Source organism: Talpa europaea (assembly GCF_964194135.1).
Source record: "Talpa europaea genome assembly, chromosome: 5".
Classification (NCBI taxonomy): Eukaryota; Metazoa; Chordata; class Mammalia; order Eulipotyphla; family Talpidae; genus Talpa; species Talpa europaea.
In genome coordinates, this window is record NC_140071.1 from 131,065,110 (window position 1) to 131,085,246 (window position 20,137).

The following is a 20,137-nucleotide window of genomic DNA, read 5'->3' on the forward strand; positions in this document are numbered from 1 at the left end:
GGCAGTGTGTACTGTCTACACTGCCGTTATTCCAGGAGGTGACACTTATTGAGTGTTGATGAAATGCTCAAGTGCTTTTGTGAATCAGTCCATTTCATCACACCACCCAGTGAGGTGGATGCTGTCATTTGTTCTTCCTTTTACAGATGAGGGCACTGAGGTTCAGAGAGGGCACCAAGTAGGGAGGCTCTAAGTAGTAGCACCTCCTTCTGCTGTTATCATTGTCATTGTCTCACCCTCCTCAGATCTGCTCAGTCTTTAGCTGACGAGAGACTGGCCCTTAACAGTCACATTTGTGGGTGGCCTTGTCCTAAGCAGAGTCTCAGGGCTCGTAGACAGCTTGCCGAGAGTCATGGCTCTGTCTCACACTCCAGAAAGGACCTACCGCCCTTCCTTTTCACCTGTTGCCTACCGTTGAGAAGGTGCTGTACTTCCCCAGTCAGTCTGTTGGAACCACCATTCTGCAGGTGATGTAATGTGTCTGCCTTCCCTTTTTACTTGACAGGGAGCAAGGAGACCCTACTTTTCAGCGACTCTACTTTTCCCCCCATTCAGAGGTCAAGATCCCCCCTGCTGAAGTTCACTGAGTCACCTCCTGAGACCAAAGTGAATTCCCAGGATGGTAAGTCCACCTTGACTTCTCCCCATTGCCTGCCATGAGGAGGGGCCCAGTGGACATGAGTCCCTTGTCCCTCCTGCAGCTTCTGTGCACACAGAAGAGGTCCCTGTACTCTCTGCATCATGGCATACAGGTGTGCACGCTAGGAGTTGACCGACTTGGGTACATATTCCAGCCCTGTATTGAACTGATATGTTGTTTGTCCTCCTTGACAGAGGACAGAGGAGAACGTGGACTAGTTACTTCAGTCTCAGTTTCCTCACTATAAAATGATGAGATGATGGTGCCAGGAAAATCTTGGCATATAAGTGGTTTGGGAATCAGTTGTATGGGAAAAATAGTTTCTCCTCTACCAGGCACACTTTCTGAAAGCAGGATGTTTTGAAGGAGATTGAAGGCCCATTTAGGGTGCCTGATAAGGTAGCAGGTGTGAAAGCCACATCTCTTCCCAAGTAGCAATCTTTTTTCCCCCCAAATAAAGTTTTCCTTGTGCCAACTTCCAAGATGGCACCCAATGTTCCCCACCTCCTGGTACTGATGCCCTTGTTTCATCCTCCCCACAACTCCGCAGGGTTGGTCTGTGTGACTAATAAAATCCAGCAGGAGTGACAGGTCATAAAAAGCATGGGATGTATGCTTGTCATTGTTGTCTCGGAGCATTCACTCTGGAGGAAGCTGGCTGCCATGTCATGAGGATACTCAAGCAGCCCAAAATGCTATTCACATTCTCCAGAGCATGGAATGTAAGAATGGAAGCCAGGACAGGTCTGATATTTCAACAGAGAGGTTCCCCAAACTTGTGCCAGGGGAATTCCTGGAGAGGACCCCCTGATGCAGGTGGACTCCACAGCTAGGTCTTTCCAGCCAGCAAAATGTGACCATTGGCAAGGCTGGCCCGTGACAGACCACAGTCACTCTGCTGCCTGGAACATGGTGGTCATCCCAGATGGATACACAGTGTCCACAGGGCCTCTGCAGCCCTCTGTCTGCTCGGGACCTGCTGAGCCCGCGGGTGCAACTGGGCCTGATAAACAGAAAGGGAGCATGAGCCTGGCTTGATTTTCACAAGCGTGGCATAAGTAATGGCCTGATTCAAAATGATAGCTTCCAGAGTTCCATCATTAGCTCTCATTGTTCCAGCCCCGTCCTTTGCCGGAGCGGGTGGGAATAAGGAAGCATTTACGCCTTGGCTGTCAGTGTCTGCAATGGCCTCATCACTGCTGCCTCTCTGATTAATTCCAACTGAAAGCAGCTCACACTTGGGAGGACAAAGCCCATCAGAGGCCAGTTAACAAAAGAAGACATATGTCCCCTTTGGGCTGGGGTGGGGGTGGTGGTGGCATTTTTAGGGGGCTAATCACCTTTACTACAAAGAGCTGCTGTTTCTTCATCTTTAGAGGGAAATATCTTTTCTTTCCACACTGTTTGTGTCATCATGCATTTGAATCCACTGACTGACTCGGTTTTGATATGTGCATTGTTATTAATAATGAGTATTAATGATACTAATTCTGTGTGTTAAAACAGGACAGAATAATGACTATTATTTGTAAAAATGTTTTCCGACTCTTGGCTACTTCAAAAATCTTCCCTTTATGGAAACAACCATGTCATGTGCCTCTTCTCAAAGGGAAAATCAAATTCCTGCCATTGAAGAGTTAATGTTCCTCAAACACTGGGTTACAGGAAGATTTTACTTCCACAACAAGTAACCAGAGGTCCTAATTCTAGTTCAACAGTTAAGGCATTTTCAGTAATTTTTGACTCCTGATAATAACACGAGTACACATTTTAGAGATCTTTTGGATAAACAAAAGGAAAACTGGTAAACCCACTATGATAACCCAATCCTGACTCTGCCCCTCTGTGTCTTTCTGGCTGCGAGGCTCTGAAAACCTAGCCTTTCTCAGAAATGCCCCCAGTAGGACTAGACAATAGAATCATAGCCTCGTCCAACCCCTTCCAGAAGCTGTATTTTGAATTTCCAGTCATGGCCCACATAGGGGCGTTTGGCGGCCGCAGCACCGCGTGTAGGCTGGGTAGGTGTGCGCCGCGGTGTGCAGGGGCTGGTCCACGGCTGCACGTGGAAGGGCTCTCGTGACAGTCACACAGGGCAGCATCGCCTAATGACGCATTTCTTAGACAGCACCCCCGTCGCCCAGCGACGCTGAAATGATGACAGCGGTGTTGCTCTCCGCCCCGCCCCCAAAGAGTTTCAAAGCCCTCCTTGGTGATCTCAGAGGTTTGCCATTTTCAAAAAGATTCATGCATCTGCATCTGCAGATTCATGTCATCTGCAGAAATGGCACAAGGCAAATCCTGGTGACCGAAAGGCCCAGTATAATTTAGACCACCCTCGCGTCCATGTAAATTACGGTAGAGAAGATTAACCTGACCTACAGTAACAACACCGCAAATGGTTTAGGGGTTAGGTTGTTATGGATAAGGTTAATTAATTTTTCAGGGATACCAGAATATACTATTAAGTGTCCTGGAAGAAGTAATTTCATAAGAGTAATTTCCAGGAGGAGTTTATTCATCTCACATTGGCAAAAATTTAGCTGCAGAAAAGAGGATGATTTACTCCTTTTGAATAAAGCGCCTCGCACTTTGATGGGAATGTGCTCATTTTCACTCAGTGTTTCCTATGTCCCCTGTACAGCCACTATAAAAATTTTCATTTGTTAGTATGGAAATTATGTGATTGCTTTGTGTTTCAAACTTCCAGAGCTGCTGTGGATGTAGCTAAATGTTTGTGCAAGTCAGAAATCTCTTGTTTTCTGAATGTGTCATTTCAAGAACTTCTAGGCTAGCAACCTGAAGCTAATATCATAAATTCAAGGATAGCTTTTATTTATTAATGCATGGTATTTAAATATATGTGCTAATATATTCATTTATTCATGTATTCATGTATATGTCTATAGAGTCAAACATTTAATAAGCTTTTTACTGAGCTCCCACTATATAACATTGGCAAGGCAAAAAAATGAATCAGGTAAGATTTTATACTTCAGGTGGTTTTTATAAGCTAACTATATATAAGTAACAATTTAAGGGTAAGAAACTAAAACCCACTAAGTTTCCGTAGAGGTCCAGATACAGCCTTGCGGGAATTGGTGCACTGGAGGATTAATCACATTGGCTTCCTGGAGGAGGTAGAGCTGACTCTTGCGGTTGGTTATGTGGATCATGAAGGGATGATGAATATGGTGTAATTAAGCCCCTAAACACAGACACAAGGGGTGGGGCCACCCTGAAGGGCTCCATGTGCCTGTAGATAGAGAAAAGGCTCCATGTGCCTGTAGTAGACAGAGAAAGAGAAGAGTCGCTAGAAAGGTCACTGGAGGCCTTGAGTGTCACACTGGGCTTTCTTCCCCAGACAGTGGCAGCCTTTGAAGGTTTTATAGTCCGCGTCTCCTTTGTGTTTCAAACTTGCAGTATTTCTTAAACAGTAACATGCACCCAAATTGAAACACAGATTCTGGGCTGGTGCATCTGAATGGGGTGGTATCTGCATATCTAACAGCTCCCAGGCTGTACCCTGAGGGCCGGTGCATGGACCCCACTTTGAGTAGCAAAACTTTAGGGAAGGGCACTCTCCCTGACAGGTTGGAGTAGAGCAAGAGGAGACTAGAAGCAAGGACCTGGGAACTAACATACATTGTCCTGGCTGAACAGATCTGAATAGTTATTCTTTGAAAAATCAAGGCTTATGTTAGTCACGCATTTATACATTCATGATTTCCATTGTAAGTACAAGTAATGGTCTCATTTTCAGGTGCGATACTTAGTGAGGTCAATGAGCTCTTCGGAGAGTAATACATAGTTGTCCATGACTAAATACAGTCTTGAGAGAGTATAAAGTAGATCTGGCTGAACTCCTGTCCCTGGGATTTCATCTGTGGATATCAAAAAGGCTAAAGCTAGAGAAAACATTTCTTTTTCATATGAGAAGCAAATTTGTAGTGGAACGAGAGGGTGGGGAGAAGGTGTGGTTCATGGCCAAGGTCTTCCACGCTTGGTGAGATCCTCAGCCCTCTTCCCAGTGATTCCAGGCTGTTAGCGATTACACCCAGCACTGTCTATAGTCATTTTCCCTTCCCGCATTGTGTTCCTCCCGCCAGCATCTTAGCACAGAACTTCCTTGATTTATGATTCGGTTACAGTCCCAATAAGCCTGTCATCGAAAATAGCTTAAGTCAAACATGCAGGCACGCGGACACCATGGAGTGGGCTCCTCAGCCTCATGCCGGCGTGGCTGGCAGGCAGCAGGAGCTGGGGCTTGCTGCCCAGCACCCCAGGAGAGTATCTTACTGCAAATAGCTGGCTCGGAAATAGCCCAAAACTCAAAATTCAGAGTATGGGTGCTTCTAAACAGGTACGGCTTTTGTACCATCATGAAGTTGAAAGATCCTGAGTTGAACCGTTGTAAAATGGGGATACTTATAGTTTCACTTCCATGTTATGATCCATCTGAACTTCCTAATATTTCATTTCTTCTAGAGTCCCTTGGGGTGTTTACTAGGTTCAGCCATTTTCAGGTTTCCTTTTTTTTTTTTAATTTTTTTAAAATATGCATACAAAAACTGGGGTGTGGGCCAGAGGTGCAGAGGGTGAGAGGATTCACCAGAGACAGAGTGAGGAGCAGACCAGGTGGCAGATCTACTGAAATACACTGCTGAAGAGAGCAGGTGGCGAGCCAGGAGAGGGCTGCTACGCCATGTGGGTCAGCAACCTGGCCTCCAGGAATCGAACTCTTGCTGCAGTGACTGTGGATAGCTTCAGAGTGCTGAGACTCAACCCCTTGCGCCACCAGAGAGGCCCCCATTTTCAGGTTTCTTAAAACTTAAAAACTTGACTGGCTAAATAAATGCTCAAAACTCTATGCAAGTTGTTTAGTTAAATGAATAAATGCCTAAAGACCTTACTATCTTTGAGCCTCCCCTGATGGTGCAGCGGTTGAGCGCTGGGTTGCAAAGCTGCCCACAGCTTCTGCAGCACCGGTTCGATCCCCAGCCACCAGGCGAGAGTCCCACAAAACACGCAGACCTCTCCTGCCACCCACTGCTCCCCTCAGCAGTGTATTTCGTCAGTCTGCCTGTTCTGTTCCCCACTCTGGCTCTGGTGAATTCTCTCACCCTCCCGCACTTCTGGCTGTACCCAGTGCTTGTATAAATAAATAAATAAATAAATCTTTAAAAAAAAAAAAAAAAGACCTTACTATCTTTGTAGTAGCTTTATGCCTTGTATCAAAGTGGTTCATGTACATAATAACAATGTTACCTGTTGCGGAAACTCTAAACTGGAGTCTAATTCAAATTTCTTAGATTATATTGATTTTTTAGATTATATCTACTTAGATTTATGTGTTTTTAATTCCAAGATCTTTCTAAATCATGATTAATCCTCTCCCATTCTTGTAATTCTTACAGCCACCCCATACCTGTCATACCTGTCACTTGCCAGAGTTTGGGTGTATGAAACACCAGGACTGGCTTACGCTGGCTTTCTGAATGCTTACCTGCTCATTGGCTGAGGTGGTGGTATAAAAGCCCCATGCAGCTTTGGGAAAATACATCTAGGTGATTTATAGAGCGAGGTCTTAGAACTTCAGACCATGATTGGTGAGGGTCTGTTCTGGGGAGGGAGAAGAGTGGGCAAATGCAAGATTTCTAAGTATTTTTGTCAGCTCAGGCTACTATAACAAAATGCCATAAATTAGATGATTTAAACAGCAAATCCTTATTTCTTATAGCTGTGGAGGTTGGGAAGTCCAGGAGCTAGGTATTGGCAGATTCAGTATTTGGCTAGAGCCCTCTTCCTCTTGCAGACAGCCACCTTCTTGCTGTATCCTTAAACAGCAGAGAGAAAACTGATTTCTCTTCTCTTCTTAAAAGGACACTAATCCCATCATGGGGACATCAGTCTAATGACCCCATCTAACCCTAATTGCCTCCCAAAGGGCCCATCTCCAAATATCATATTGAGGATTAGGGCTTCAACACATGCTTATGCAGGGGCCCAAACATTTAGTCGACAGCACCAGGGGACATAGTAGTACTCGGCAGTCAGTGGGCATGCAAAGAAAATAGCCACTTAATGATGGACTCCACTGAGGTGGCAAACCGGTCTATTTGAGAGAGAGTTTTGTTTTCAGGAAAGTACCAGATCATCTTGGTCAGGATCCAACTGGAAGCTGCAAACCTGGGTTTGTATGTCAACAAGAAGGAATCAGAGCCATGGTACAGATTCGAGAACTGTGCTCCTGGGCAGGAGGTCAGGGCATGAGGTGGTCAATGGTGAGAATGAATGAAGAGAAATGATGGCAGATTGTTGGGGGTGTCAAAAGGAGATGTCAGGATGAAGAGAATGTTGGCCCCCAGCATTTATTTCAGGTCCTAAATCCTGGAACATGTAAATTTGACCTTATATAGCAAAGGGACTTTGCAGATGTGATTGATTTACTAATTTTGAAATGGAGAGATGATGCCAGCCTGTCCAGCCGTGTTGTGTTGTATCCTTCACTTGTATCCGTACAAGGGAGAGGAAGAGGAAATTTGGCACACACGGAAGAGCTCAGAGGCAGATATTGGAGGGATGCAGCCATAAGCCAAGGATTGCCATCAGCTGCCAGAAGCTGGCAGAGGCAAGGAACAGATTCTCTCCAGAGCCTCCAAGGCAGCGTGACCTTGGTTTTGGCCTAGTGGCTCCCATTTTGGATTTTCAACCTCCAAAGCTATAAGAGAATAATCTGTTTTCTTTTAAATCACTAAACTTCTTATAGCACCTATAGAAAACAAATACAGCCTATTCATGGAGCTAGTTTAGAGGAGAAACAGTTAAGAATGTGGTTGTGTTCTGGGAACCAGAGGGAGAGACAGCTTGACAGAAGGATGTGGCCAATGGAAACACATGCTTCAGAAGAGACAGAGGTGGGGACTGAGAAAAGAACACTGGGCTTGGTGGCACAGAGCTCGGAGTGGGAGGGTGCAAGGCAGATGGAAGGAACTCAGGAGTGATTCAGCACTGAGAAATGAAGCAGTGGGCTTAGGCTCCTAGATCTACAAGTTAGTGCAGAAAGGGAAAGAAAAAATGATAATGGGTGCAAAATTTTGTAGATTTCATGTTGTTTTTTAATTAACACATAGTACAAACCCCTTTTTGAAATTTTAAACAGAAAGGTATAAAGTTGAATATAAAACCTCCTTCCACCTTTGCTTCTGCTCTGAGTCCAAAGGCAACCTACAATTCTTAGTGTATAGCACCAAAAACACTGTATAACTTAGCTAGTATATCCAGAATCCCCTGTCTGTGGACACTCCAATTCTATCCAGATTTCTGCTATTAAAAGCAGGTCTAGCAGGTCTTGAAATATTTGGGCTGACAGTCATAGATAGTTTCTAGTAATGGAATTACTGGACCAAACGGTAAACACATTTAGGATTGCAATAGATATTACCCAAATACCCTACCAAAGAGTTTTACTGATTTTTATTCTTTTTACTGTCTGATTACCTGTTTCCCCTCATCCTAGTGACTCTGAGCTTTATCAGTCCTCTTATGCAGTAGACCAGTAGATGAAAATTGCATCTCTTCGCCATTTAGATTTTTTAATTATGAGTGATGGCATGAATTGTCTCATGTGTTTGCTCTCCATTAATACTTCTCATTCTGTGAATTGCCTGTTTTCATGGCATACCTGAATATATGTTGAAAATGATAGTTCATTCAAATGAACCATTTCCACACACAATAACATGCATCAGTCTCACACACAACATGGATCAAAAGGGACCAGATAGAAACCCACATATAAGTATGATTCTGGTAAATGAAGCATAAAGGCCAGGCAAAGTCATTTGGTGTCTTCATAAGATCACAGTCACCCCTAGTGGAAGAGAAGTCACTAGAAAGGGGGCAAAGGGACTAGACTGAGCAGTAGATTAGACTGTGTTGGTAGAGGCTTGCTAATCTCTCGTTCTTGTCCTGCCTGCTGTTTGTTTTGATGCCTGCTGGTTATTTGAGAAGCTTGAAAACTCATCTTGCTGTAGACATAGGTTGTGCACTCTTTGATGTGTGTTATTATTCCATTAAAAAACAAAAGTGAGCAACTATTTTTGGTACATTCTTGAATGCTTAGTGTGTGCTGAGCAGTGTGAACAAGTCCAGTGAGGACCCCCGCCTCCCATCCCGTGCTCTCCTGGATGGACATTGTAGAATAAAGTACATTTAAAATGCTGAGCCCTGAGCCTGGTGCGGCAGAGCGCCTAATAAGCATTGCCTTGCGTGATTTGCTAGGGGGAAACTGTATGGTCCATGCAAGACCTAAAGGCACCCTGGATCAGTCAGAGGACATGACTCTGTGCCAGAACTACGGAGAAGGAGGCTGCCTGGTGCGGCAGGAGCAGATCAGGAAGGACCCAGGGAAGAATTGAAATTTATCCTACAAGCCTACAAGTGATAAAGCTCTGGTGCAAGGTTTTAAGCATGAAAAGGGCATGCTCGGCACAGGTCAACTTCCTTTCCATCCTTCCTGCAGTTCTGCCAGCTCCCCGTCAGCCTGAAAGCATATCCCCATGTGACTGAGCCAGGGATATGACATCACTCATTTGGAGTGGGGTCCCATGGTTGCAGGGGTGGGGGTAGACCAGGAAGCATTCCCTAGAGCCCTCACCCCTGCAGCCTCCACCCAGGGAAGGCTTTCCCTGCTTTCTACCACTGCTGAGGCCACAGCAGTCTGGAACGTCAGGTGTTGGATGCACATGTCAGGGAGCTAAGAGCTCCCTCCCCAAGCTACCCCCAGTCCTGCAGGCCATAATTATGCATTTGGTCTAGAAGGGAATTGAGAACCCTGCCCCCAGTTTTGCATGAGAAACAGAGGCCACACAGGTTGTCCTGATCACAAGCCAGAGAGTATGAGATTGGGCACCGCCCCCCTCCCTTCAGTTTCAGCTCTAGAATTTCTGTCATGTAGGGAAAGGGCCTGGGGACATAATTTAGTGGGAGAGGGGGAACTTGAGGCTGCCTTTGCACATGTTTTATTGAAATAGAACAGCAGCAGCCTGCTCCCCTGCTTCAAAGATTGAGGTGCTGACGGAGAGTTGGAGGAGGCCCGTGGGGTAGTAGACACTAACCCCCACCTTTCTCTGTCTGAAGGCAGCCAGAACCTCCTTGTATTACTAAAGAGCCCCAGGTCTTCCCTGAGCTACAGAACCTGCAAAGCCATTGTCCTTAATTTAAATATTTCATGGGCACAAGGAGCTGTCACTAGAGTGGAGCAGGGAGACCTGGGTGTCTGGGAAGGATGGGCTGTGAACGTGGCCAAGTGCTTCTTTGCCCCCATCATGAAACCAGAGTGGCTGCTTCCTTTTTAAATGTGGGTCCTGTGTTCCCCTGCAGCAGCCTTTTCTATGTCAGAGGCCTGGAAGGCACCATGGGGAGGAGCAGGGATGGGGCCTGACGTCCGGCAGGGGTCTGATGCTGTCCTCCTGTTTCAGGGGAGGTTCAGAAGCAAGAAGATGAAAGTGGTGCCACAGCCGAGGCGTTGACAGCGCCGGAGGATGCCGGGAGGCCTGCTGTCAACTTGCTAGCAAATCAGAACCAAGGCAAGCACGTTCATCCTTCATTACCCCAGCTACCTTCTGAGGAACAAGAAGTAAACAGGCTTGGAAGGGAAATAATGAAACTGACAGAGGAACAGGCAGTTGCAGAATCAGAAGGAGTCAGGAGAGAGAATCTGGTGGACAGTGAGAGGAGCAAGATGGGATCCCCCCCACCGGGCCTGGCCTCCAAGGGAGGACCCCCCAAATCCTGCCAGGACCCCTTGGAGTCCAGCCAGCCAGCAGCTGAAGTTTCCACCCTGCAAGATGGTCAGGAAACCCTAGAGGGTGGAGGGAGCACTATGAAAACTTGAGGGGCGCAAGAGAGCGGGCCTGATGACACGCTGACCACTTGGGGGACAGTAAAGAAGGAAGAATCGGAACAGCTTGCCCAAGCCACTTTCTCCTGGAACTAACACCTCCAAATCTGGAAGTGAGAAAAAACATGGATCCTGTTGCAAACTGTGACCATTCTGATGATGCCAGCACAGTTTGATTTATTAAATGCGGGTCCTCGAGCTTCTCAGTGTCATCTCTTTCTGCCGAAGACACACTGCTGTGAGCATGGCCAGGCATGGAATCATGTCGGCCATATGGCTGCTTGTCGGCATTCGTCTTTCTGTCAGCATTTGTTTTATTAGAGATAAGATGTTTTTCTATTAGTGTTTAATGTTGTCGATCAAAATTATGTGAAGAGCTTGAAACGGATGGGTTTTTAATCAGGTCCTGTCTTTGTCATGGCGAGGTGGCTGGAGAGAAAGGTGTAATTGAGCCTAATGGGTTCCAGAGGGCCCACGGCTCTACTTCATCATGTCAGAGCCCAGGAGACCCTCCCAGCACGGGTATTCTTGGCATCCTGCCCGCTCCACTGTCGTGGCACCAACTGGCAGGTGGAGAGGGCCTTAAGTGGGCTCAGAAGGTTGGGCTTCCGGTTTGAAATCCACAGCCCCTGTTGAGACGTGTTTGCTGTCTGCTAGAGCTGAGTTTTCCAGCCTGTAATTCTGGAGGATTAATTGACCTGGAGTGATGGGGGGAGGAAGAGGAGCCTCTTGGTGTGTTGATTTTTTGTTTCTTAGATGAGATGAGAGCTAGAACCTAGAAATGCTGGTTCTCTCCATGCATCCTGTGCTGCATAGAACCTTCTATGGACGATTGGGGTAGGGGCAAGCGAGAGCTGCTTGGGACCAATCCAGTTTCCTGAAACATCGAGGCCCGGGTTCCTCCAGCAGATTCTTCAGGCTGCCTCCCCGGGGCCAGCAGATCCTGGGTTCTTAAAGAGAAGACCCAGAGCTTATGGCCCGGGAGTGAAAGAGAGGAACACAAAATAGCTTTATAATAGCCTGTCAGGCTGCCCTGGCACCCAGAGCAGCCCCGGGGGAGGGAGTGGTCAGCCCTACCTGTTCTTTCCTTCGGGATAAAATTAGCTTCCTAAGGCAGCATCAAACAATAGACTTTTTTTTGGTTGAACCCAGTTTGTTTCCCCAGGAAAGCCTGCTACCGGATTCCAAAGCTCAAATTGCCCTTCAAAATCAGAGTCACTCCTTTGAGACCTTCTCCCTCCAGAAAAAGAGAAGCACCTGAGGTGGGAGGGGTGGAAACTTCATCCTAAAAATCAGCTGTCTTTACAGGGCTTGTGATCCCAGGTGTCAAGCCTGCTCGAGGCTGGCCAGCACCCCCTGACACTTGCGGTCACATTTGACCTCCAGAATCACTCTGTGGGCTGAGTAGTAGCACCATCAGATTTTCTGTCTTTCTTTGAAGGATGCAGTTGCACTAGAAGGTCCAGCCCTTCGCCAGGTGCACCCTGTCTGGATCTCCAGCTGCTTTCTTCCTGCTCACCAGAGCTCACCCCCAAAGTGAAATGGGGATCAGTACTCTGTTGGCCCAGTGAGCTGGCCACACCATCCTCCCCTGCCCAGCAGGCTTCAAAGCCCCATCATCCCACAGTGTCCCAGCCCCGCCCCAGATGCCGGCCTCACTCCCCCTCCGGGGAGGCTGCTTCTGCAGCTGCAGACCTCTCACAGGCCAGCAGCCACAGAAATAATTTTCCTGTTGCACGAAGCCTTAACTGTCTGCAAATGTTCAGCACCACTGCATAGGACGCCAGAGCCACCAAAGGCAAACACAGCCAGATTTAATACAATAATAATAAAAAGGAAAAGCTCTCCCGGCCGAAGCTCGGGTTTTGACACACAGTCGGCCAGGTGCACATCTTTAGGGCTCATTCGTCACCTTCTGGAAAGCAGGGATTTCATAAACTCTGCCTGGGCAGGGGAACTGCCATGAGTCCCAGAGAGTGAGGGTTCAGGGTAGGGTGTGCGTGTCTTAGGGAGTCGTGACCAAAACTCATCAGCAGTCAGCCTGGCGGGGGTTGGGGGTGGTGTGAATAGATGCATTTGGAGCCCATGTGTTGGTCCTGTCACGTGTGCAGCCTTGACAATGCCCCAGACACACGTGACACTGTCCCACTTTGCTGTCCCAACCCAACACGGTTCTTCTGTCATTAAAGAGTTTCACTCAGTACTTACGGTTGTCTCTAGTCTTTCTGATTATGACTGTGAAAACATGTTGCATTCTCCCCTACGCCATCAGACAATGCTGCACCTTTAAGGTACCCTGGGCTGCCATTCACACTTTAAGAAACAAGTGGTCGGGAAATGTATTGCATTACAAGGATTTCAGAAGTAGGGCATTGCAGGGCTGGTTCATTCGGGAACATTATCAAGGATCTGGGTTTCTGTCTTCCTGCTCCACCTGCATCCGTGTCAGCTTCTCCCTCATGCTAACAAGGTGGCTGCAACAACTCCACACATCGCCTGTTCTCACACTGTGTCCAAAGGAAGTTTCTCCGTGTGCACATGTGTGTACGTGTGCGTGTATGTTTTAAGAGCAAGAAAACCAATTCTCGTGACATTACATTGACCAGAATTGCCACATGCCTATATTCAATCCGTGGCAATGACTGTGCCTCTATCTAAACTAATCCCTGGAAATTACTGCGATGGCTCTAAACTCATCAAGATTGTCCTCTAAACTGGGAAAGGATCTGTGCCTGGACATGTGGACTCTGACAGGTGAATACCTGAACAAAATCAGGGCTTGAGAAGTGGGGAGTTGGGCCTACATTTGACCAGGTCAGCAGCATGACATCTGAGCCCCACTTATCTATTTTTGTTCTGTTTTACTCTTTTCCCTTAAAAAGCCAAAATATCGCAATACTGATGAGTTTTGGAGTTGGGGGGAGAGCAGTTGTTTGTTTGTTTGTTTAAGAGAAGTCCCTTGCTTCTCTCCCCTGCTTCCTTTCTCATCTGTCCTGTTTTGAAGCTGGAACATTCCCACCTTGCTTAACTCCTCAAGTGTGTCTGTCCTTCCATTATTTTTCCAGCTCGGTTGCCAGCAGACGGCAGAACAGTCTGGATAAATGAAACCGAGCTGACAGGTCTCTTAATGAAAGCTTGTTTGCACACGCTGCATTTCTCGTCAGCGCTCTGTACCTGGGAGCCTTTAGGTGTGGATTTTTACATATGAGTGTTTGTCGTGCTTTTAATTAAGGCCTGTGGAAATGGATTGGTTTTTGGAAGCCAGGCATTTCTCATCCCTAACTCCTCTTCCATGCCTCCTCTACCCACAGTCCTCTCTCCTCCCCCTTTCTGCTTCCTTCTCTCAGCTCTTCGAGAAGCCTCTGTAGCGAGGAGGCCCCTGATGACATTCAGCTGGATCCCTGCTGGAACCTCCTCCCAGTTGGCAATCTTAAATAAGCCCTGGCTCCCAAACACCATCACGATGTTCTGGCCTCAGTCATTCACGTGTTGGAGTGCACTTTTGGATGTGTTATTCAACGGGAACATTTGCACCCCAATTTGCCATGTGACATAAAAGGTTCAGTCTCTAATGATTTTCAGTGAACAGCTATCTGCTCTTTGGGGTGATCTTCACTTGAAATGACATGTCTGTGCCCCTCTTGGTTTTCTGCTCCTCAGAAAAATGGGGCTCTCTCCAGGCTCCTTAGCCTTGTGGATGGTGTGGGACCCTACTTTCTCTTTGAAAAAAGGTCTCTAATTGAGCACCTTCTCCCTCTGCAACCTGCCTACATTCTGGAAGCCTCTACATTTAACAGTCTGCCTCCTTAGTGGTAGTGAGGCTAACTTCACATGCTCCATTAGGATGTCAAAATGGCAAAGGCTTCCCCTCAAGTCACTGCTTTAACATATTCCTTTTTCCAGCTGTCTTTCTGGACAGAGAAAAACTTGAGGATCAGAGAAATGCAATAGAGAACTCAGTAGTGAATCTAATTAGAAAGGAGAAGCAGGGAAAATAGGAAGGCCCCATCTCGGTCTTACGGTTGCTCACGAAAACAAAACAAAGCAAGTTGATAGCACATGAAGGCAATTTAAAATGATAGCTGGAGAGGCACTGCCTGACACTTCACTTCACCTCTTTACTAAATGAGCGTGTGTTCGGATGCACAGGGAAAGTTTGCATAGTCCTGACAAGTTTGACCTTCTGGAATGTGTGAGAGCCCAGGAATACATTTTGGGATTTTAGCTAAGGCCAGTGATAGCCTATTAAATTGAAAACAATTGGCTTATAAAAAAATAAGAAGCAAACCAGCTGCTATTTTGTGGTTTAATATAGAGAAAGGAGTAACTTCTATTCATGTGCAGACCTTGCTTTATTGGATTCTATAATCATCATGTATCATAACTATATCTTTTTTTGTTACCTGAAATAAAAATGCAGTAATCTCCCTGATATAAGTGATTAACTATCCTTATTACTTGCGTCATTCTTCCTGTCCGCCCTCACCTCACACCGGGCCTAGGCTTAGCATGGTTTCTAGCACAGTGCAGCGACTTACCAGTTGCAATCTGTCACCTAAAATTATTAGCTCATATGGTAGTCATGAAAAATATGGAGAATGTAAAGATTTTATGCATTCAGTCAAAAATGCCAGATCTAAAATCAGTTGGTTTATTTCCTGCACTCTTTCAAGTTGACCAAAGCACTCACTGATTTGCTCTATTTTCTTATGTTTTTAGTATTTCTGTATACACAGGCACTGAAAAGCCCCACTCGGAAAAAAATGCACTGCAATTCTGAGAAAAAGCTTATCCTAAACATCTAAAGATAGCATTTCTAATTATTGTCTACATTGTGTTTAAACTGTGCAAACTTGAGCATTCTTCTCACTTTACCAGCTGTGTCTAGGTAGAGTCATTACATCAAACGCTTCTAATTTTACAAAAAGAAATCAAAACAAGTGTATGTTTAAGTCTCAGTGACAAATGCAAACCCTGTGAGTCAAATAGGCAAACTGATTAGCAAGCTGGCTGGGAAGTCAAAACAGCAGATATAAGGAGATTAGCAAAATAGATCTGTAAGATGAGAGGAGTAAAAATAGACTCCAGGGGCCAAGTGGGTCCAATGGTTCCTATTGGCGGCACATGTGAGATTCTGTGCCAAGAAGCAGATGCCAGGCTGTGTGACCCACAATCTTTCCTCATCTTAGATCCCTTCCCCTCAAGCACTGGGATCAGAGTTCATCTCATTCAGCCTTTTAACGGATGCAGAAATCCTTACAAACCCCAAAATCAGTGACTGCTCTTCATTTGCATCCTTCGAGCTATGGGATACTCACTACCTTACAAGGCAATCCAATTCATCAGTAGGTATTTTTCCGACATTAGCCTTTGTTATTAGACATTTACAAGCTCCTATGCTATATGCCTCATGAATAACACTCGATTTCATTGTCACAACAATTCAATGTGATGTTCTCCTCTTATAAGTGAGAAAACTCAGGTCCAGAAAAGTGAGGTGACTTGCTCAGCTTACACAGCTCCTAAGTGTCCCTCCAAACAGCCCTTCCATCAGAGCCTGAGTTGTCAACCCCCGTGTGACATGAAGTTCTTTGTCCTTCCAGTGAATGGTAACACGCCCTCCAACAATTCCCACTGTTTGTTTGGGGCTCTGGATACCATGGAATTCCTTATCAATCGCATTCTGACTAAAGGACAGAACGGAAATAGAATGGGTCCACTGGGGTCCGTTTGTGTCTGGGGGACTGGGCAGTGAGAAGAGAAACTAAGAACTGAGGCTGCTGTGATACGAATGTTTGTGTCCTGCCCCCATTCATATGTTGAAACCCTAATCCCCAAAGACAAAGGGAAGTAGGAGGTGAGGCCTTTTGTGGGGGGGACCCCAGAGTCATGATGGAGGTTGCCCTCTTGAATAAGATTGGTGACTTACAAGACGGGCTGGAAGATCCCTAGCCCCTCCCACCACTGAGGATGCAGAGAAAAGGCTACTGCTGTGAACCCCAAAGAGGGCTGGCTCTAACCACACCAGAATCTTGGCCCTCCAGCCTCTAGAACAGTGAGAAGAAAATTTTTGGTGTTTATAAGCCACCCACCCAGCCGAAGACCTTTTGTGATCAAGGCCTGAAAGGCTAAGAAATGATGAGAAGCACCGACCTCCTTCAGAAAAGTCCAGGCCTCCACGATCCTCCTGAATTAACCCATCATCTGGACAGCAGGATCCAAGCTGGGGTGTTTGGCATTTTATTCCTCTTCATCGTGCATTCCCGCGTAATTGCTGCCTCGCTTTCACAACTTTTAATTGCGGGGCTAGGCAAACACATCTATTTGAGATCAGGATATTTAAAGACTCTGCTTGCTAATTCCCTTTCAGTGCTGACCTGTAGAGTTCAAGGTAATATTTCAAACCAGTGAGAACCAGTTGGTGGAGCAAAGTTACCAGGAACTAGCCTTTCTCTCCAGCTGTCACTTGGGTTAAAGCAAAGATTTTAAAATAACAAGTTAGTCCTAGTAAGAGGCAAAAATAACCACTGGGGACGTGTTTCTGGCTGAGCTTCAGTTTGACTCACGGTCTTAGGAATCTGGGAGAAATGGAAGTTGCCTCCAAGTAACTGGGGCAGAAAAGCAACTGCTAGGAAGTGGGTCTATCCAAGGAGGTTGTTTTTATCCAATACATGAAGGTGTAGATGCAAGATGGATCTAGTCTGTGCACAGATTGTCATCGTCATTATGATAAAGGGAAGATGAGCCTCTAAGAAATCTTGATCCAGTCAGCCTGCTTCTGCTTCCAACTGCCTGTGTCATGCTGAAGGCAAGATCAAGGGCATCGTGCAATGCTGGAGAAGGCTGAGGACTTAGGTACCAAGGCCAACCGCTTCCCTGACCCTGTCTCCATCTCTGGGCCATGCACTCAGGCTGCATCTCCAGACCCAGTGAGAAGCCCCAGGTCCCAGGGCAGTTGGCAGCACCTCCTGCCGGGCCGGTGGCTCCAGAATCAGCATCACCAGGAAGCTTGCTGCGAACAGATTTCCTTCCCTCGCTGTGGATTTCGCAGCTGTGGGGCATGGCCCAGGAAGCTGTTTATGCTTTTTTCTCATTTCCCTGAGTGACCCTGGTGCCTTCTAAGTTGGATGCCACACTGGAGGTCAGGACAAGCATTGACTGAGCATCTCTGTGGCCAGCAGATTTGGAAGAGGAGAAGCCGAGTCTTGCAGGGATTTAGAAAATATTTTTGCTATTTCCAAAAAAAATAGACATTCCCAGGGAGAGAAGTCTCAAACAAACAAAAACGAGTAACCCAGGCCTGGATGCAGTGCTGAATTGCTTAGTTTTTAATGTGCAACACCAAGATTGCCAAACAGCTCCCAAAGGAGCAGCATTCTGCCAGGGAGGTGATGGGCAGGGAACACTTGGGGGTGAGGGCAGGGGCCTGACTGCCCGCTGCAGATGCTGGCAGGGCTCAGGAGGTGGGTGGGGAGAGAGGACCCTTGGCGACTTGAGAACGAATCTCAGAAGCCTAGGAGGAACCTAGGGGGTGAGGGAGTTGGGTCCCCACGGTATCGATGTGTCAGGGCTGATGGGTGAGGCAGTAGCAGGATGGAAAGGGACCTCAGAGAGTCCAGGAGACCTTCAGGGTGGCCGGAGTATCTCAGGACCTCTGCGGGTTCTTAGAGTTTGGAGTGGATCCTCGAGGTTGGGGCGCCCTCAAGATGGAGGGCGGATGTGATGCTGGTTGGAGGCATCCGTGTGGAGGGGATTTGCGGGGTGGGAGGAGACCTCAACCATGGCAGATGCGACGTCAAGGTGGAGGGTGTCTCCGGGAGTGGAGAGAGGCACCTAAGGCAGAAGGCGGGGGGCGGTCTCGAGGCGCACGGAGGAGTATCAGCGCGCGTAGAGGGTCCCATGGCACGACCGAGCGGGGTGTCGGTGTGCAGGGGACCCCTGCGGCCCCCGCGCAGGGCCGGGCATCCTCAGGGGGTCTTGCACTCGCCGGCCATGCGCCGCAGCTTCTTGCGCTCGGCGTGCTCCTGCAGCTGGCGCGCCCAGAGCTCGGGCCCGCAGGCGCTCACCACGCAGCAGGCGAGCCGCGGGCCCGCGTTGCCGTGCTCCAGGCTGGCCCGGTTGCCGCCGCGGCCCAGGTCGTCCAGGCCCTCGTGGACCACCAGCGCGCGGCCCATGATGGAGTGCGGGCCGTCGAGGGCCGGGGCCAGGCCCGCGCGGTGCTTCCAGACGCGGCCGGCGCGCACTGCGAAGTTGCCGAAGTCGCCGGGGTGCTGCGGGTGCGGCACGCCCAGGGGGTTGTAGTGCGCCCCCGCCGCCTCGCAGCCCCGGCTCAGCTCCCCGAACTCGTGCACGTGGATGGCGCGGCTGGCGTTGCTGTCGGCCGGGAAGCCCTCCAGGTCGAAGAAGGCCTCGAGCAGCGCGCCCGGCGCGGGCTGCCGGAGCAGCACCAGGCCGCTCACCCGCGGCTGCGGCGCCTGCAGCGAGGCGGACGGCTGCACCCGGCAGGCGGCGTGGAGCGCGCCCTCGGAGCCCGGGCCCGCCGCGCGGTGCAGCCGCAGCCCCTGCCAGATGGCCGTCACCTTGGCGTGCATGTCGCGGATCTGCTCCTGCGTGTGCGCGCTCAGCCCCGCCGCGTCCGGACCCGTCCCGGTGGCGTCGGCGCCGGCCGCCAGGAGCAGCCAGGCACACAGCAGCGCCAGCATGGCCGGGCACCTGCGGGCACCCCAGGGAGCGGGGCCGGAGCGAGGCTTAGTCACTGGAAACGTGGACCTTCGGGGAACCCAGCCAGGTAAGATCGCCCCTCCCCTCTAGTGCTCCTTCCCGGGGCTCCCTTGGCGGCCCTGCACCCCCTCTTTGGAAAGCCCGGGTTTCTCCAGGAGCTGTTAGGTGCCGTGTTTGTAAAGGTGGAGCGAAGAAGGGGTGGAGCACTTCAGAGAGCGGGCACAGACCCTGGCAGGGCCAGCAGGTCTTAAGCACGCCTGGAAGGGAGGCTGCAGCCAGTGGCCGACAGGAGGCAGAGAGATGGGGGAGAGGCAGAGACTGGGGGGAGCCCTCAGCCAGAGACGACTTCCTCTGCCCTACTCAGGCACAAGTTCCCATCTTCAGTCATAGGATGACTTTGGAATGATTTGATGGCATGTCTGTCCCCAGGGGACCCCTCAAACTGGCTGAGGTCTCTGCCACCACCACCCCCAAATCCCCATCCACACGGATGTCTCCAACCAGTATAACATCTGCCCTCTATCTTGAGGGCGCCCCAACCTCGAGGATCCACTCCAAACTCTAAGAACCCCCAGGGGTCCTGAAATACTCCAGCCACCCTGAAGGTCCCCCGGGCTCTCTGGGGTGGGCCTTTGTAAAGGTCCTCTGGAGAAACTCACAGGGATCTTTCTGAGCCACAGATCTGATCCCCAGCCCCTCAAGGCCTCTCTCCCAGCATGGAGGTGAGAAGGGGTGTCTCAAAAGACATGGGGGGGGGACTCGGGAGGAGTCTCCCAGGTCTCTGCCCCTCCCCCAACTCTCTGCCTCAGGTCTGCCATTCACTGCAGCCTCCCTTACAGGCAAGCTTAAGACCTGCTGACCCTGCCCTCTGGGTT

At 48.7% G+C, this 20,137-nt stretch overlaps 2 protein-coding genes across 2 annotated transcripts in view; one reads left to right on the top strand and one right to left on the bottom strand.

Annotated features, from left to right (window-relative positions):
• The window catches only part of CCDC149 (coiled-coil domain containing 149), a gene marked incomplete at both ends in the record, with an annotated part of 96,488 nt that extends 85,953 nt beyond the window's left edge, over positions 1–10,535 (top strand). The window contains 2 exons of the mRNA XM_084233567.1: positions 506–622; positions 10,120–10,535. Coding sequence (XP_084089693.1) covers positions 506–622; positions 10,120–10,535 — 533 coding nt within the window. The remainder of the gene's footprint in view (positions 1–505; positions 623–10,119) is intronic.
• A 7,400-nt stretch (positions 10,536–17,935) lies between these two features.
• SOD3 (superoxide dismutase 3) lies at positions 17,936–19,243 on the bottom strand (the record flags this gene model as incomplete). The annotated part of the gene is made up of 1 exon (XM_084233022.1): positions 17,936–19,243. One exon carries the CDS (start codon positions 19,241–19,243, stop codon positions 18,509–18,511), a length of 735 nt encoding a protein of 244 aa, XP_084089148.1. The 3' UTR covers positions 17,936–18,508.
• Between the last annotated feature and the right edge of the window lie 894 nt (positions 19,244–20,137).